At 37.4% G+C, this 18,121-nt stretch overlaps 2 protein-coding genes across 2 annotated transcripts in view; one reads left to right on the plus strand and one right to left on the minus strand.

The window, feature by feature from the left end:
- Positions 1 to 10,137, plus strand: part of gla (galactosidase, alpha) — a 37,989-nt gene extending 27,852 nt beyond the window's left edge. The window contains exons 3-7 of the mRNA XM_039766017.1: positions 4,698 to 4,875; positions 5,095 to 5,186; positions 5,462 to 5,623; positions 5,714 to 5,911; positions 9,273 to 10,137. Coding sequence (XP_039621951.1) covers positions 4,698 to 4,875; positions 5,095 to 5,186; positions 5,462 to 5,623; positions 5,714 to 5,911; positions 9,273 to 9,638 — 996 coding nt within the window. The 3' untranslated portion in view covers positions 9,639 to 10,137. The remainder of the gene's footprint in view (positions 1 to 4,697; positions 4,876 to 5,094; positions 5,187 to 5,461; positions 5,624 to 5,713; positions 5,912 to 9,272) is intronic.
- A 251-nt stretch (positions 10,138 to 10,388) lies between these two features.
- Positions 10,389 to 17,015, minus strand: rpl36a (ribosomal protein L36A). Its single transcript, XM_039766018.1, has 5 exons — positions 16,932 to 17,015; positions 15,662 to 15,767; positions 13,026 to 13,093; positions 10,953 to 11,075; positions 10,389 to 10,457 (listed from the first exon to the last, which is right to left on the minus strand). Exons 1-5 carry the CDS (start codon positions 16,932 to 16,934, stop codon positions 10,437 to 10,439), a joined length of 321 nt encoding a protein of 106 aa, XP_039621952.1. The 5' UTR covers positions 16,935 to 17,015; the 3' UTR covers positions 10,389 to 10,436.
- Positions 17,016 to 18,121: the final 1,106 nt, after the last annotated feature.

Consider the following 18,121-nt stretch of genomic DNA (forward strand, 5'->3'; position numbering starts at 1 on the left):
CTTGGAGCTACATTTTTTGTATGAAAATGTGCTATATAAATAAATATTGTTGTTGTTGTTTATTCACATCTTCCATAGTGCCCAACTTTTTCTGATTTGGGGTTGTACATCCTGTCATGGCAGCAATTTATAAAAGAGATATATTTAGGATATAATATGCAGAATTAAAATGCATTTTTTATATAAACTCTATGTGTGTATGTATATGTAATTTTTTTTAGCAGTGCTACAGGTTGAAATCCAAGTAATCAATATTGACCACAGCATTAATGTTTGCAGTACATTAGCAATTTGTAATGCATGTAGTAATAAAATGTATTGCATTTGTCATTCTAACAGAAGGTGCATCACAAACATTTGTAGTAAAGAAATGCATTACTACAAATGTTTGTGATGTGCCATCTGTTGGAATGTCAAATTCACTGCTTATTTCTGTTATGCCATTTGGTACGGTACTCGTAAAATCAGTGACATGCCATCTGTTGGAATGACAAATGCAATGCATTTGCTTTTATTACTACACGTTTGTGAGGCGCCATCTGTGTGAAAGACAGCGACATCACAACCGGACGGACACACAGAAACACAGACACTTATCCTTTTATGGTGGTTAGAAAGGCATTACTGTATCATAACATAAGCACTTCTTTATGCAAAGAGTTGTTGGAATCTAAAACAAACTACGAAGACATGCACTTGAAGCCGAAACCTCAACAACCTTTAACAAGAATCTGACACTTTGCAGGGCTCGCAAAATCGCTAGCCCGATGTCTTGGAGCTATTGTGTCTTCCAGTCGGGCTACCAAAATCTATCTCAGCCCTGCCTATCGGGCTATCATAGGAAGGAAAAATATACCGTATGTCAATGATTTTGCATTCTTTCGCAAATGTAGCTGGGTAATTATGTCATTTTCGGGCATCGATGAGCCACTGTCAATATGTGAAATATTGAAATCACGTTTGAATTCGCTCTTGTTTTTTACTTTCACTTTGCGATCGCGCGAACTGTGTATAGAGAGCGGCAGTACTGATTGGTCAGTGACGGATTAATTACGCACCAATTCCTCTGACATCGTCTTATCACTCATTAGCTTACTATTCAAATGTGACAAGTGAAAAAACGTGATATAGGTTGATTGTGCAGAGAATTTAAAAAATCGCTGACCGTTATGGGTGTGCGTGTGTAAAAATAGATGGATTTACGCAGGTATTAGTTCTGCTGAGCCAAATAAGACAGGTCAGGGTGAAGAAGGGACAGCCAAAGAAAAGCCTACCACAAAGCGGAAAAGTTATGACAAATCGGACTATGAGGCAAAAAGAAAGCGCAGCTTTTTGGTTTCATGGACATAAGAATTTCTGTGGCTGGAATATGAAAAGCTTAATAACATAATGTTCAGCCAGGTGTGCCGTGAGTTTCCCTCAATTTCTGACTCGACAAGCGCCTTTGTTACTGGGACCAGTAATTTTAAGAAAGACCCCATCAGAACCCATGAGAAATCTCTGCATCACAAGAAATGCATTGGTGCTCAGTCTGCAGCATCTTTCCCAGAACAAACACCAATTGCAAAAAACATACTAAAAATAAACCAAGCACAACAAGAAGTCCTGAAAAAGCTGTTTAGAACAGCGTACTACAGTATGTTGCAAAGAGTGAACTACCATTGGCAAAATTTAGCAGTCTTTGCAAACTTCAAAAAGCAAATGGCCTAGATCTTTGTTCCACTTACCTCAATTACCATGCTTGCAGAGAGTTTATTGGAGCAATAGCACAAACTTCAAGAGACCAGATCGAAAAGGAAATTCAAGAAAGCAGGTTCTTATCTATTCTTGCAGATGGCAGTACAGACACTGGTATAATAGAACAGGAGCTGGTTCATGTCAGGTATGTGAGAGATAATGGTGACATATCCACATACATGATCAAATGTCAGCCAGTCAAGAGTAAAAATGCTGCAGGTATTTTAGAGGCTACTGATGAAGCAGTGAACACCATGGGTATCAGGAGGCACATGGAAAAAGAAAGTAGTGTGTGCAAATTTTGATGGTGCTGCAGTGATGATGGGTGAATAAACAGGAGTAGCTGGGAGACTGAAACAGCGGATACCCCACATCATAACAATCCACTGTGTGGCACACAAATTAGAGCTAGCCACGCTGGATAGCGTGAAAGGCTGTGAGTACCTGGTGAAATTTGAAGATACACTAAAAAACCATCTTTAAGATGTACTACTATTCCCCAAAATAGCGAAGAGAACTGACAGAAATAAGTGAACTGCTAAATGAGAAACTGGCACATTTCAGTGGCCTGAAGAGCACATGGTGGCTTCCAAGCCGGCTGAGATGTCTGAAGGCTGTGGAAAAAAACTACACTTCCACTGTTGTTCATATGGAGAACATGGCAGGAGGAAGTGATGTCAAGTCCGAGGATGCAGCCAAGGCTAAGGAGGTGGTGCAGGAGATGAAGACCGAGAAATTTGTTCGCTTCCTGCATTTCATGTTGGACTACAGTACCATCTTATCCAAGTGCTGTACTGATTTTCTTCATGATAACCTAAACATCACACGAACAAATCAGTTAGTTGAGAGCACCACATCACGCTTACTCAGCCTAAAAACAAAACCAGAAGAATACCAGAAAACCTTGGACACAAAGTTCACAGCGAATGAGGATGGTAGCATTTGCTACTGTGGAACCCAGCTCACAAAAAGTCAGCAAACTGCTAGAAGAGGTGAGGGCACAGACAAAGACACCTTTAGTGCAGAGATTCAGAAGATTATTGACAACACTGTCAAGTACATGGACAACAGATTTAAAAATCTGTGTGAAAAGCCTCTCTCTTGTTTCAAGGTTTTTGACCCTTCCACTCTTCCCTACCCCAGAGAAGAGCTGACAAATTATGGGGATGAAGAGGTGGAATATCCTGTCACACATTTTGCCAGTTTGCTAGATGAGGAAGAGAAAGAGAAAATTCCACAAGAAATGTGGCTTGCAGAACACCAGGGTAGCAAGGTAGATGGCTTGTGCAGAGATCTCCTCTCTGAGAATCCAGAACACCTCTCTCATATCTTGTTGCTGGTGAAATTAATGCTCACACTTAGTGGTCCATCAACAGCCATCTGTGAGAGAGGATTTTCTTGCATGAACCGAGTGAAGACAACACATCGTACCTCTCTACACCCTGAAACACTGAATAACTGCAAGCAACTCTCCATTAATGGGGAAACAGTTGAATCTTTTTGCCCTGACAAGTCAATTTGTTTCTGGATGTTTTCTGGAAAAGGTTCAAGACACCTGGGTCATAAAACCCAAACAAGAATAAAGAGCAGTGAAATGGAGGCCGATGCACAGGAAGAGAAAGCTGATGGAGGAGATGCTATGCCCTCCACATCGAGTGGCATTTTCTCATCTGTGACTTCAGTGAAAATTTCAGATTCAGAATCTGAGACAGACTGATTCATGTTCTACACAGTTCTTACAAGTTCATTGAAATTTCTGTTCAATTAGAACCAAATATTTGAGTTGATGATTGTAATTTTTATACAGTTGTTGTAATTTGTGTTTTAACAATTTTTTGATTGATGTTTTGTTTCCTTTACATATTATACATTAAAAATAATCTATTTTTTTTTCAGGCTACTTAAATTTATTTTGGGCTACCAAAAACTGAAGAGTGCCTGCCCGAAGGGCTACCAGGGATTTTGAAATTTTGCGAGCTCTGCTTTGGGACAGCTTAGCCATTAGCTAAACAAATGAGCTTGATGGACTGAATGGTCTCCTCGTTTGTCACATTTCTTATGTTGTAACATGTCTGTGGTGTAACTGAAGCAGTTATTAAGCGTTTTGGTTCGTTAAAACTCATATATTTAAGGACTAAACCATATGTACACACTTGTGCAAATTAATTGAGACAAACTCTTTTATTTGTAAAGAGCTTGTAGGAACTCGGATGTTATGCCTTATGCCAGTGGTGAGCAATGCTGTTCCTCGAGGGCCGCAGTGGCTGCAGGTTTTTATTCCAACCCAAACGCTTAATAAGAAGTCAATTTTTGCTGATAAAGCACTTATTGCTCACATGACCTTCTTCTGCTTTGTTTTAGTGGTCTCGCTTGGTAGTATTTTGAATGCTTGGCTGCTTACATTAGTCTTAAACAGCTGCATTGACTGTTTGAAATGGCTCCATGATGCAAATGACAAAGGAAGCAGCAGTTCTCCATTGAGCTTGTTTCCATTCACACCTGTGTGGATTCATCGTGCACGGTTTGGTTTAACTAAACACTTCAAAGGAAACTTAAGGGACAAAAGTGGAGGATTGAAAATTACTCCTCCATTTTAGGCTAAGATCATTTGGATGATATCTTATGAAAGGAAAAAAAAACACTATAAGAACGACCTGACATTGCAGAGTTAAAACACTAAAGAGCCATGAAATTAAATAAGACCCGTTAGTGACAGGGACAGACTTGTAACAATCAACTGGGTTGGAACAAAAACCTGCAGCCAGTGTGGCCCACCAGGACCGACATGGTTCACCCCTGCCTGAAGCAGTACTTTTTGCTAGGGACAGTGCAACTTAAACAGAAATGCTTATTGCTCAGATTTGTTTTATTTGCGTTTCCCTTTTTAACTAAATGCAGATTGTTCCTTCTGGGTTTTGCCTTCTTTAAGACATCCGGCTGCTTCCTTTTTTCTTTTACAGGTTCACTCCAAAGGACTTAAATTGGGGATATACCAAGATGTTGGTAATCGTACATGTGCCGGATACCCTGGTAGCTATGGTCACTATGACATAGATGCCCAGACCTTTGCGGAGTGGGAGGTGGATCTTCTGAAATTTGATGGATGCAACTTTATTAATTTAGACATTTTGGTTGAGGGTGAGGAATTTTCACCATTTTTTTCCTTTTAATAAAGTCTGTGAGGTGGCAAGTTTGTTGGACAAACAGGATTTCATTTTAGGATATGTTTAGTAATACACAGTATAATTAATTGAGGGTGAGGTGACAAGTATTCCTGTTCTTTATCATTAGTTTCTGTGGTTTCATTATACAACATTTAATTGTACACAGTCATACAAATACACTTTCATTTTTTAGGATACAAAAATATGTCAAAGGCTTTAATTAAGACCGGAAGAAACATTACGTTCTCCTGCGAATGGCCTCTGTACCTGTGGCCATTTCATACGGTAAGACAGCTTGTCACCTTAAAATCAAATTTCATCTTTCAAAAGCTCTGCTGTGTTTGAACATATACTCTACATCTGAGGTACTTTTAAAATTAAAGATAACACTCAGCATTTTCTAGTATATAAAAAAAAAAAAATCAGATGTCAGTAAAGATTTGCTGCTCTCCTGTTCTGCCAGTTTATTCCCTGGCAGAAAATTCTTTTTAGGAATGTTGTGTATCTAAAGTGAAAAGCTTTAGAAATGAAATTATTAGTAATTATTTTGTTCTTTTCAGCCAAACTACACTGACATACGCGAGCACTGCAACCAGTGGCGAAATTCTGGAGATGTTTTTGACTCCTGGCAAAGTGTAACTGGCATTATTGACTGGACTGTTAACCATCAACATGTGATTGTGCCTTTTGCAGGACCTGGAGCTTGGAATGATCCGGACATGGTATGCAGAATTACACAAAGGTGTTTTTGTTTTTTTTCTCTAAAAGTGAATTTGACTTATGTATATATACTTTTCTTCATTATCTCCCAGCTGGTGATTGGAAACTTTGGTTTAAGTCCTGACCAGCAGGTATCTCAGATGATAATCTGGGCAATGATGGCAGCTCCATTATTAATGTCCAATGACTTGCGTTATATTGACCCAAAAGCGAAGGCACTTCTACAAAACAAGAACATCATTGCCATCAATCAAGACCCTCTGGGAAAGCAAGGCTACAGAATTGCCTCGGTAGGATATTTTCCATTGTCCTTGATTTATGCACCATATTTCTGTTCTCTACAGGTTAAATAAAATTCATGCACCATGAATTGGCAAAATTAATCCCCAGTGGGTGGTCAGTCCACTTACATACACCATTAAATCTTAAGAATATGTCTGTGATGGAAAAGGAACAAACAAAACTTATTGTTGGGAACAAAATTTCATCTATCATTGTTAAAATAAAAAACAACAAATACAAGAGGAAAGCAGCAACCCCCATGAACATTAACAGTCTCTTGCAGTCCTTTGATATCTTCAGCTTTTTGCCACAACAGAGTACACACTAGTATTCAGAATTCCATAGGACAGTTGTGACCACAGCAGCAGTCAGGTCATATAGGAGGTGTGAGTGGAGGGTCTCTGAAAGGCCTAAGAACCTGTCCTCTCACTGAAGGGGTCATTGTGTCCACTGCTGGTTTTGCTATTGGGTGCTCACCTAAAAGTGACTAGACCAAGATCTGTAAATCGTTGAGTTAAAGTGTACCTAACAAGCTTTTTGTATGTGTGGCCAGTTGTAATGTCTCGCTGCTCAAGATATAGTGCTGGTCAGAAAAAACAAAAACAAAACAGTTTTTGTGAGATTCATGTATCAGAAAATGTTGCAACACTCCCCCAACACCCCACCCCCCATATATAACCAAATGGCAACTTTCATGGCCCTCAGCAGTTTAGTTCAGATTTTACACTTTATAAATTACAGACAATGAGAAAGTGTCATGACTGAAGTGAGTGGATACTCAGCTGAATGAAATATTGAATTGAAACAGAGGAAAAGTGGGATATTTTTGGGTATTTGTGGACACATCCTTTGAAGAAATAATGCTCACTATTTCCTTAAATGAAAAGTGACTAAAATGTTTCCAGGACAAGATTGAACCTGTGAACATTGCAATCCAGCTCCAGCCACATGTTCTGGTTGTGCACCAAATTAAAATTTTGGAGAAAAACCTTTGCATGCCTATCAGACAGTTTTGGTGTCACAATGACTCCTAACCAATTGATGGCTGTGTTTGGTGTACTCCCAGCTGGCCCTAAAGCTGATAAGGACAAACTAATTTCCTTTACTACACTACTAGCACATACATATCTTACACAACTGGAAGAATCCCACCCCACCACTCTCAAGTCAGTGGGTAACTGATGTTCCATACTACTTGAAATTAGAAAAAAAAATCAAATTCTCACTTGGAGGATCTGTTCAAAACTTTAAACTATGGCAGGATCTAATCAATAATATTTTAGAATAAGCTTCCATTTCTGGGAAAATGAAACCCTTCTTTTCTTGCTCCTTTTATAGAGTAGCTTTCGATTTCTGGGCTCCTCTCTTTCTCTTCGATGGGGGTCAAATTTTGCTTTGTTAGATTTGTCTTGACTGTATGGAATCTTAGCCATTTATAATTAAAATCAGTAAATATATGTCTTGAGAATGAGCAAGTGTCATGCAGTTGTGCTTGAAAGTTTGTGAACCCTTTAGAATTTTCTATATTTCTGCAAAAATATGACCTAAAACATCAGATTTTCATTCAAGTCCTAAAAGTAGCTAAAGACAAACCAGTTAAACAAATGAGACAAAAATATTATACTTGGTCATTTATTAATTGAGGAAAATGATTGAATATTACATATTTGTGAGTGCCAAAAGTATGTGAACCTCTAGGATTAGCAGTTAGTTTGAAGGTGAAATTCGAGTCAGGTGTTTTCAATCAATGGGATGACAATCAGGTGTGAATGGGCACCCTGGGTTATTTAAAGAACAGGGATCTATCAAAGTCTGCTCTTCACAACACGTTTGTGAAAGTGTATCATGGCACGAACAAAGGAGATTTCTGAGGAACTTAGAAAAAGAGTTGTTGATGCTCATCAGGCTGGAAAAGGTTACAAAACCATCTCTAAAGATTTTGGACTCCACCAATCCACAGTCAGACAGATTGTGTACAAATGGAAGAAATTCAAGACCATTGTTACCCTCCCCAGGAGTGGTCGACCAACAAAGATCACTCCAAGAGCAAGGCGTGTAATAGTCGGCGAGGTCACAAAGGACCCCCAAGTAACTTCTAAGCAATTGAAGGCCTCTATGTTCATGAGTCCACCATCAGAACACTGAACAACAATGGTGTGCATGGCAGGATTGCAAGGAGAAAGCCACTACTCTCCAAAAAAAACATTGCTGCTCATCTGCAGTTTGCTAAAGATCACGTGGACAAACCAGAAGGCTATTGGAAGAATGTTTTGTGGATGATGAGACCAAAATAGAACTTTATGGTTTAAATGAAAAGCGTTATGTTCGGAGAAAGGAAAACACTGCATTCCAGCATAAAGAACCTTATCCCATCTGTGAAACATGGTGGTGGTAGTATCATGGTTTGGGCCTGTTTTGCTGCATCTAGGCCAGGACAGCTTGCCTTCATTGATGGAACAATGAATTCTAAATTATATCAGAGAATTCTAAAGGAAAATGTCAGGACATCTGTCCAAGAATCTCAAGAGAAGGTGGGTCATGCAGCAAGACAACGACCCTAAGCACACAAGTCGTTCTACCAAAGAATGATTAAAGAAGAATAAAGTTAATGTTTTGAACGGCCAAGTCAAAGTCCTCAACTTAATCCAATTGAAATGTTGTGGAAGGACCTGAAGCGAGCAGTTAATGTGAGGAAACCCACCAACATCCCAGAGTGAGCTGTTCTGCATGGAAGAATGGGCTAAAATTCCTCCAAGCCGGTGTGCAGGAATGATCAAAAGTTACTGGAAATGTTTAGTTCCAGTAAGGTGGGTCACACCACATACTGAAAGCAAAGGTTCACATACTTTTACCACACAAATATGTAATATTCGATCATTTTCCATAATAAATAAATGACCAAGTATAATTTTTGTCTCATTTGTTTAACTGGTTTTTCTGTATCTACTTTTAGGACTTGAGTGAAAATCTGATGTTTTAGGTCATATTTATGCAGACATATAGAAAATTCTAAAGGGTTCACAAACTTTCAAGCACAACTGTATATGAAACGAGTAGATTCTCAGGTGAAGGAAATGTTGAAACACTGGAAAAGAGATATTCTTTGGGTATTTGTGGACACATCCTTTGAACAACTAATGCTCGATATTTACTTAAATGAAAAGTGACTTAATATGTTATGTCACAGCACTTGCCTCCTCCTGCAGAACAGTAAAAATCATAAAGATTAATCACATCAAAAGAAAACAAGTATATCACTGACATAATTACAGGCTTTTGTTATGTCTGAGGCACTAAAAATTAGATTTTTTTTCAGTGTGTTGCTATTTTTACCACCCCTTGTATATTCATACAAATTTTTACTTCTAGGTGAACAATTTTGATGTGTGGGAGCGCCCCCTGTCTGGAGACCGCTACGCCTTTGCAGTGACAAACAGATATGATTTGGGAGGTCCACGCCATTTCCCCCTTTTCATGGCCACTATTCCAGGCTGGAGACGCTGCTTTCCAACTTGTTTAATTGTTACAATTTTCCCTAACTTTGTAGAGCTTGGAGAACATAGTTTTCTTTCACAGTATAAATTTACTATTAATCCAACAGGAACTGTTCTTTTTATTGTCTCAATACCCCCAAAAACTAAACTCTTAAACAACCTCAACAAACCTGCAGGCTTGAAGCTAAACAGAACATGGAAAAACCTAAACACTATCCAGAGAAAAGAAAATTATTTTTGATCACTGAATGAATAAAATCTTCCTCTAATACATTTAAAAGATTGCAACTGTATTTTTTCATGATGATATTTTTCTTACTAATCTTGCAATCTGACAGCCACCTGCACTCATGAGAACATAATTAAATGTGGCGTGTCCAGATTTTTGATGATTCCCCCCTACCCCCAATATCACTACTTTTTCACCCTCCATTATAAACGTAAATCAGATAATTGCTGTTCACCTTAATGGACTATGTACACTTTTTTCCAGATTTTCTAGTTTTTCAGATACACTTTTAGCCACCTCAGCAAAGAAATCATACAATTGTAAAAATACACACTTGAAGTGTCCTGATAAGTTGATTAAAAGGGTTTTTTCCTAATGACTAGAAGTGGCTTAAACTTTTGGATCAAGCAGCTTTGATCTGTATATGATTATGGGATGGCTATACCAAAAACTTGAGTGAAATTAAATAAGGTGTAGTTAAGGTCTTGAAACATACTTTTTTTTTTTTTTACAATTACTATTGAGTTTGTAATGTTACTACTGTAATCCAATGGAAGTCATTCTCAGGTGAAGAGCAGCACACATGTGCTTCATAAAAGCAATTAAATGAATTGTAATACCAGGCCTATATGAAGCAATGAATTCAATAAAAAATGGGAGTGCAATAGTAGATTTTAATATAAAAATGTAAATGTATTGTAAATGTCTTATTTAAATCCAAATTTTGTTCATAATTAAAAAATAAAACTATATAAATGCCAATTTTGTGTTAAATGTTTTATTGAGAAAAAACGTTGAAGAGCATCAAGCTTAGAACTGGATCACCTGGCCCTGTAAAACAAATAAAAATATAAATTGTAGAAGGTGTCCACATTCATAGAAGTGTCTTATATTTAAATGCAACCCTACTAATCAAACATGACTTGTACTTGGATACACAAGTACAAAAGAAGTAAGTTTCACTATACAAAGTACAAGATTTTCTGGTATTTAAACTTGGTATTCAATTGAACCCACACCCCCAATTTGCACTTAGAGAAACTGATAAGATTTTTAAAGAAACAAATCTAAATACACTCATAACTTGTCATGAGGCCATTTATTTTCCCTAATAAATACGTTTACCAATAACTAATCTTGATGTCTTGTATGACTGTGCACATCAATTGTGAAGAGAACCATTTACGAACTACATTTAGGGTACAAGTATTTCCTGGACCTGCTAGCAATATACACCTTTTGCATAGTATAGACATGTAGAGATCTTGTTGGATATAAAAGATACAAAACAAGACACAAAAGTGTAGAAATTGTAGTCCTATTTACCTTTCTCTTCTTATCACCTCCAAGCTCAAAGTGCTTACAACGTTTGATGGCTAACATTCTCTTGGACCTGCAGTTAGGTTCCACACACTCTAATCTTAGCACAATCTTTTTTGTGGTTTTAGCCTGCAAAGATGTAAAAACAAAATTCATCTTGCATTCGCTCACCCATTTACATCTAAATTTGCAAACATTTACAGTACTTTCAGCATTATAGGTAATAGGTTTGACTTTTCTTCAGTTACAAGTATGAATTTGCTTCATATTTTTCCAAAAAATGTATCAAATTAAATATAGTTAGACAGGCATTTTAAGAATGAAAACAAACACATTCAAGCTCTCTTCCATTTTTTTTTTGGAAGTATAGCCAACTCAAATAAATTTTACACCTTTCAAGTTTCATCATCATCAGTGAATTAACATCTAAAGTATTAAAAATGACTGAAGAAAATATCAGTAGCTTTTAAGATAGAGGTTTATACTTGTACATTTATTCAGGGCTGGCTAGTATGGATTAAAAATTATATTTGGACATAAGCCTAAATATCTGAGAAGTAAAGGTGTTAAACATTTAAATGTGTTTATTGAAACAAACACTTTACTTTGCCATGTTAGTTTGATTTTAAAATAGAAATCTCAGCAGACTATAAAGTTCTGAACATCATGCCAAATCAAATGGAAAAACGGCAAAACTAGAATAGCACAAAAAAAACAAAAAGATGCAAAATATTTTTTAACTGTAAGCGCAGACTTGCCTTGATATTAAATAATCAACATGTGTACAGATTTGCTGATTGGAGAAACTGACAAATCAATGAAACTCAAGTATTCATCTCTTTGTAAAGCCCCATAGTACACACTTTCAAAAGAAAGCTTGGAAATTAAGGAATAATATATCCCAAGTTAGTTGGGGTAAAGGGTAAAAAAAGCATTTAAAAAATACTGGCCTCTCTTATAGCTTATTACCAGGTGGTCTCACAATTGGTGAAAGACAGCCAAATCTGGTTGTTTACCAGGTCAGTGGCTAAGCTTAATGTTTAAAATGCCTAGCAATACAAGGCATTTGTGATCCAGCACAATAAGATGTATCAAGAATGTTATGGAATGAAGAAAATTTTTTTTTTTTTTGGCCTAAATGCACACTAGTCTGTTCACATAATCCTGCAATATGGTGCTAACAGCAGCATTACGGAAACATACTGGTTAAAAGCCTGCACACCTCTTCCAGAAAGGCTAGCTTCATTAGTATGTGCCTTCATAACACAATGATCCAAAGTACACTGTCAGAGCAACAGGGCATTTGCTCAAGAAGAAGAAACATAACTGATTTCTACCTTAGTCATTAAAGGCTATTTTGTTTCATTATGCATTATTAAATCAGCAATTTCATGAATTAAACAATGTAAACAAATCTCATAACATTGTCAGATAACTAACTTATTGACAAATCTGATTTGAAAAATCTTGCCTAAAAGGCACTTAATGTAAATAAGGTTAAATGGGAAAAAATTCTAAATGATCTCATTGTTTAGAGGTTCTATCCTGCATTGATGTTTGCATATGTTAATTATACATTCTAAAACATGCTAGCCAGACCCAGTCCACCCCCCAGTTTATCAAAGGTTATAAACAAAATACAAGCCTCATTCTGGGCCATTCAAAAACTGTATTATCATGCAGGGCTACAGACAAATCCCTTTGAGGCAAAAAATATGGGTAACAGTAAATAATTTAGGAATCCAACAATAGTGCAAATTCATTAAATGTCTGGGGGGGAAATCCAGTTCCTGTTAAATTACAGTTTAGACAACATTTTGTTGTACTATTTAACATTAACAAATACAAAGACGTTACATAAAATTAAACAGACCTGCACATCTAAACATTAAGCTATGGACATTTAGGAATATTTTCATGGATAACTTGCTTTCATTTAAAACTTGCGTTTATACACTCTTACATATCCTAAATGCAATTTAATTAAAAGGTTAAGCATCAATCTTAGATTAAGTTTGCCAAGATCACTGAACTAAGCTTAGTTTTTCAACAAATCAATTAAAATCTGAAGTCTCACACCTTTTTACGAAAGATTGGCTTTGTTTGCCCACCATACCCACTCTGCTTTCGGTCGTAACGTCTTTTACCTAAATGAAAGAAAAAAGAAAGACTGGTCAATCAGGGTTTAATACAAGGAAAATATTAATAGGGCTCATTTTATTAAATCCAGAAGGAACACAAAGCTAAAATGGGTTTCTTCTGGTGTGACATGTACTTCATTTGAGCACTGACAAGAAGGGGAAAAAAAAAGCTCTTATACAATAATGAAAACTATTTACATTAACACTTTCAGGACATTGTGGACAAAACCTGCAAACTGGGTAGATGGTAAGTTGCCAAAAAAAATTAGCACCGAGTAGAAGGCTAAATGTCGAGAAGTGTCACCTAATGTATTGCTTGCTTTTATCCGCTAGTTGGCAGAAAAGATTGCAAGATAAATACTGCTCTGTGCACTCAAAGCAAGGCATAAAATACTGACAACCAGTCTTGCTTAAGACACGCTGCAAATGTGTGTGTGGCTGATGACTTGCATTGTCAAAAGAAAATCACAACAAGAGTGCTGCCAAAATACCCCAAGTATGACAGAATAAGTCACTGTACAAGAAGACTGAACAATGTAATCAGCCTTGGAAATCCTGGTGGACACTACCAGTTCATTATTTCAAACAGTTTTTTTTTTCTCTCAAGACAGCCTCTGAAGTGATGAGTGTGGAGATAACCTGATATATGCATTTTTAAATCTCCCCGTGAGTCATCCACACATTCCCATTTTAACATTTTCCACCCACCTTTACAAAAAGGAACCACATGCCACACTGTACGATTTTATGCAACATGCAGAAAGAACAGGTTAGTAATGTAACACACTTCACATTAAAACTGATCAATGCATGCAAATAAATGCTTTAAAACTGAATGTATGCTTCATAATTACTGTATGCATATCATGTTTTCCTACACAGTTAGCATAATAAACAATTGGCTTAAAATAAAAAAAAGGCTGTGCATGTCTAGAACCATACAGGATAGATACCACATCATTGCTCTGTAAGAAATTTTACTTTTAATACAGGTGGTGGAAAACACTGCCAGAGACAATGCTGAAGTGCAGCTAAACTTGACTTACACCTGTCATGATATACAGTACAAAACATTCTTAGACCACATGGGCTCTGTCAGATGATATAGACAATTGCTTTCTATATACTGGCCTTTACCTTGTCCTCTAAAGTAATCTGTGGTTCCAAATCATGTCATGAAAATTCACCCTGCATAACATGATGGCCACAATACTGTTGTGGGAAACATTCTTACACATGTACTCGGAAAATAGTGTAATGGGTTACTTTGGTTCCCCTCCATATATCCTCTTTGCACTTACATGATCATAAGCACAATGTGTTAACTGCTCCGACATTTCAATGAGCACACCTTTTGAGTACTGCATCCTAAAACTTGCAAGTCCTCCAAGACAACTATGGTACTGGCCAAATACAAAGTAATAAAAGTGTAACAGAACAATATGATAACCCATTGAAAGTTATATTTATTATTTAAAAAGGCAACTCAATTGATTCTCAAATGTCATCCCTACAAACTCATTAGTTCATATTCATGAAGCAAATCATAAGACACTACAAGGCTATCTAAAACAGATTGTTCTAAATGCTATACCCCCAACCGCTGAAACTTCCATGTAACATGTTCCTCTGGGGCAGTTCAGGGATTACCACTACTGCCTCACAGTTCAAGAAAACTGGGCTTTAAACCCAGCCCTGTCATCATATGTGTTTTGTTTGTACATTTTCTACCTCCATCCCAAAGAAGTGAGCATTAAAACCTTTAAAAAGAGCCTTTCACCCAAGTTCTCCAACTTAGATTTTAGTATCATTCTTTTCTGAGATGGTGTGAATCCAGTACAACATAGTATGAAGCTGTTTTTCACAACTGTAAAATAAAGAAGTCAAATCCTTTGGCAATGTGGATTAGCTAAAATTGGAGATAAGTAGATGCATCTAAAAATATCGTGACTCACACAAAATTGCCCAACCAAAATATATACTGTACATTTTACATACAGCCACAAGCATGTTTACCATTTATTAACACAGCTTTCCCACCCCAAGGATGAAACACCAGCTGAAAGCATGTGAAGTTTTCACTTGAGTGTGTAAGTGATTTGACAGCTATAAACTTGCATTAAAAAAAAAGTGTAACTAAGCATCTTTTAGACTCATCAAAATGTGCCAAAACCGTGCCTCCTAAAAGTTATTACAACTTGGAGAAAAATGTTACTAGCTATAATGAAAACACATTGCCTGATCTTCAAATAAATTTAAATAAACTGAAAATATAAACACACTTGCTAATGAACACCAATTTTTAGACGAAGTATGGGCCAAAAGGAAATAAAATTGCCCAACTGCAATTGTCCTGGTCAACACCAAACAAACCAAAAAAACAAAATTAAATAGCAACCAGAAAAAACATAACTTTATTTCAAACAAAAGCCTACAATTAGCACCTAAAACGATGTGAAGAACAAAAGCCTGTGGAACACTAAAGAGCTGTAACACCACTTACAATCAGGAAATAGTAATTGGCTGTGACTCTGTGACAACAGATTATGTACTTTTAATAAAATGTTTCCATACCCTGAGCATACAGCGAGTCTTTGCCCTTCTTGTACTGGGTAACCTTATGAGGTTGGTGCTTCTTGCACTTTTTGCAGTAAGTCCTGCGGGTTTTCGGCACGTTCACCTGTAATCATAAACCATTTTAGTTATTTTTTGGAATTACCAGAGGAGCGAAAATGAACACAAAAAAATAGTCGACTAAATTAACAGTGGATGTCACACATTGAATATAAACGTTTCCTCTTAAAATTTACAAATTTTACACAAAACAGGGCACCCACAAATCTAAATGCTGGACTTTTCGATGTTGGCCTCATGTAGCCGTAAACAAATCCGGCGAGAATACTGTTTAGCCACCTTGATAAAATCTGAACAAGCTGTTAATATCGCCTTAATTCACTGTCCAGAACCGAAACTCTTATACTTTCAAATGTAACATTTCTACAGTAAGGATGCTTGTCAGTAAGAAGTAGACAAAACGGAGGAACGGAAAGTGCCTAAAGGTATACATCTGTACACTTTGGTTAGTAGTGATCACCACAAATCGATATAAAGCCCCATTTCCATACAGGCTGCCGCAATTGTGCGTGTCACGCTAACGGGCGGCGAGGTAAGAGACCACAGTGCGATCTCAGATGGGTTACGGACCATGGCCAATTTTCATAAATAAACTCCGCTGACTTGTGAAAACCAGGAGAATTCATATTAAAAGCAAAACGTTTCAAACAGCAAAAAGATGCGTATTAAAAAACAATCTTTATTTTTACATGTCCTTTTCTATACACTTGAAGGAAGACTTCAAACACGTATTCCGATTTAAATGTTTTTGCTCCCTCCACAAAAACGTGGTTTCCTTTAATACGAAGGAAGGTGTGCTTCGAAACACGTTTTTTTTTTTTTTTAAACTGGAGTTTCAATGTTTACAAATGCCTGCGTGGACAAGTTTACTAAATTGGTAAATGGCCAACTTGGCATTTATTAACAGCAATCACACTGGACGCGATGCAACGCAGTCAGTTCACAGGCAATGTCGTTACACCAAAGTAATCCTTGTACTGATAACAGATATTCATTTTAACAGCCGATCAGGTTTTCAATCCACGGCATATTCATGCCTGCTGCTGTGAATATCTTTAGTAAAAATAAGCTTGGGGCAACTCAAAACTGCCAAGCAGCGTACGTCAACAACATTTCTACATGCACACAATATTACTTCATTACTATCGACTCATAAAATGAAGGATTACTTCAGATTACCAAAGAATCGTAAAGACAACAAGATTCTCACCATGGCTGCCAACCCGAACCAGAAGCGAAGAGAAAGCTTGATCCCGGAAGCACATTCATATACGCTTCCCTTTTAAGATTGCAGCGCAGGAAAGAAAACAGCGTCGCGCCATGGTTGGGAGGTCAAAATGTAACTCAAGTTAACCTTAATGCCTAACGAGATATTCTTTACGGATCTAGTTGTAAGTTTGTACTCTTTATGAAACGGAACGCATTGGTTTAAACAGTGAGGGTAATATTAATATTTAATTTTGAAAATTACAGACAACTTAAATGTATGTCTAGCAGTTAGGTAAGTATAAAAGGTGGTGATATCAATTCAACAAAATAGAAGAATCTCAAACCTCTTTACTGTATTTAGGGCTGTGGGGGGTTAAAAACCAATGCCGGATAAACTTTGTGATAACCATCCATGCATTTTCATGTCCCGCTTTATCCCGAGCAGAGTCGTGGGGACGCTGAAGCCTGTCCTAGCAAGCATGGAGTGCAAGACAGAAACAATCACTGGACATAGCGCCAGTCCATCACAGAGTGAAGATACACTTGCACACATGTTATGTGATTTTCTAATCTGCTTAATCCACATGCGGGTCATGGGGGAAGATGGAGCCTGTCCCAGGTCATACAGGGTACAAGAAAGGAATAAACCTTGGACAGGGTGCCATTCCATCAAAGGGTGAACACACTCACGTATGCACACACCCTTGCCAATTTAGTATAGATGTCTTCGCACAGTGGTAGGAAACCAGAGCTCCTGCAGTAAGCCTTGCAATGTCAGGGAGAAAGTGCAAATTCCAGGCAGGGAGGACCCAGGACTTGGACCCTGGTCTACTTACTGTGATGTACCAGTGCCATCCCATGCACCCATGCAATATGTAAAATAATATTCATAGATTCTACATCACAATTCGATTCTCATGGTCTTTGGAGGACAGAGCCTATGCCGACATCAGCAACCAGTTCTGGACAGGGTGTCAGGCAGTTTTAGACCCTCCTTCGGCCCACATCCACACTGGCATGGGGTTAATTTAGGTCTGCTGCTTAACTCAACACATGCATCGATGAGGATGTGGGATCAAAGTGGAATTACACTAGTTATTGTTTTCATTATTTATTCAAATTTAATTAAGCAGTATACAGTGCAATTTCAGGCTTCTTGTGAAATACATTTAACATTCAAGCTTAAATTAG

Source organism: Polypterus senegalus, chromosome 10 (assembly GCF_016835505.1).
Source record: "Polypterus senegalus isolate Bchr_013 chromosome 10, ASM1683550v1, whole genome shotgun sequence".
NCBI lineage: Eukaryota > Metazoa > Chordata > Cladistia > Polypteriformes > Polypteridae > Polypterus > Polypterus senegalus.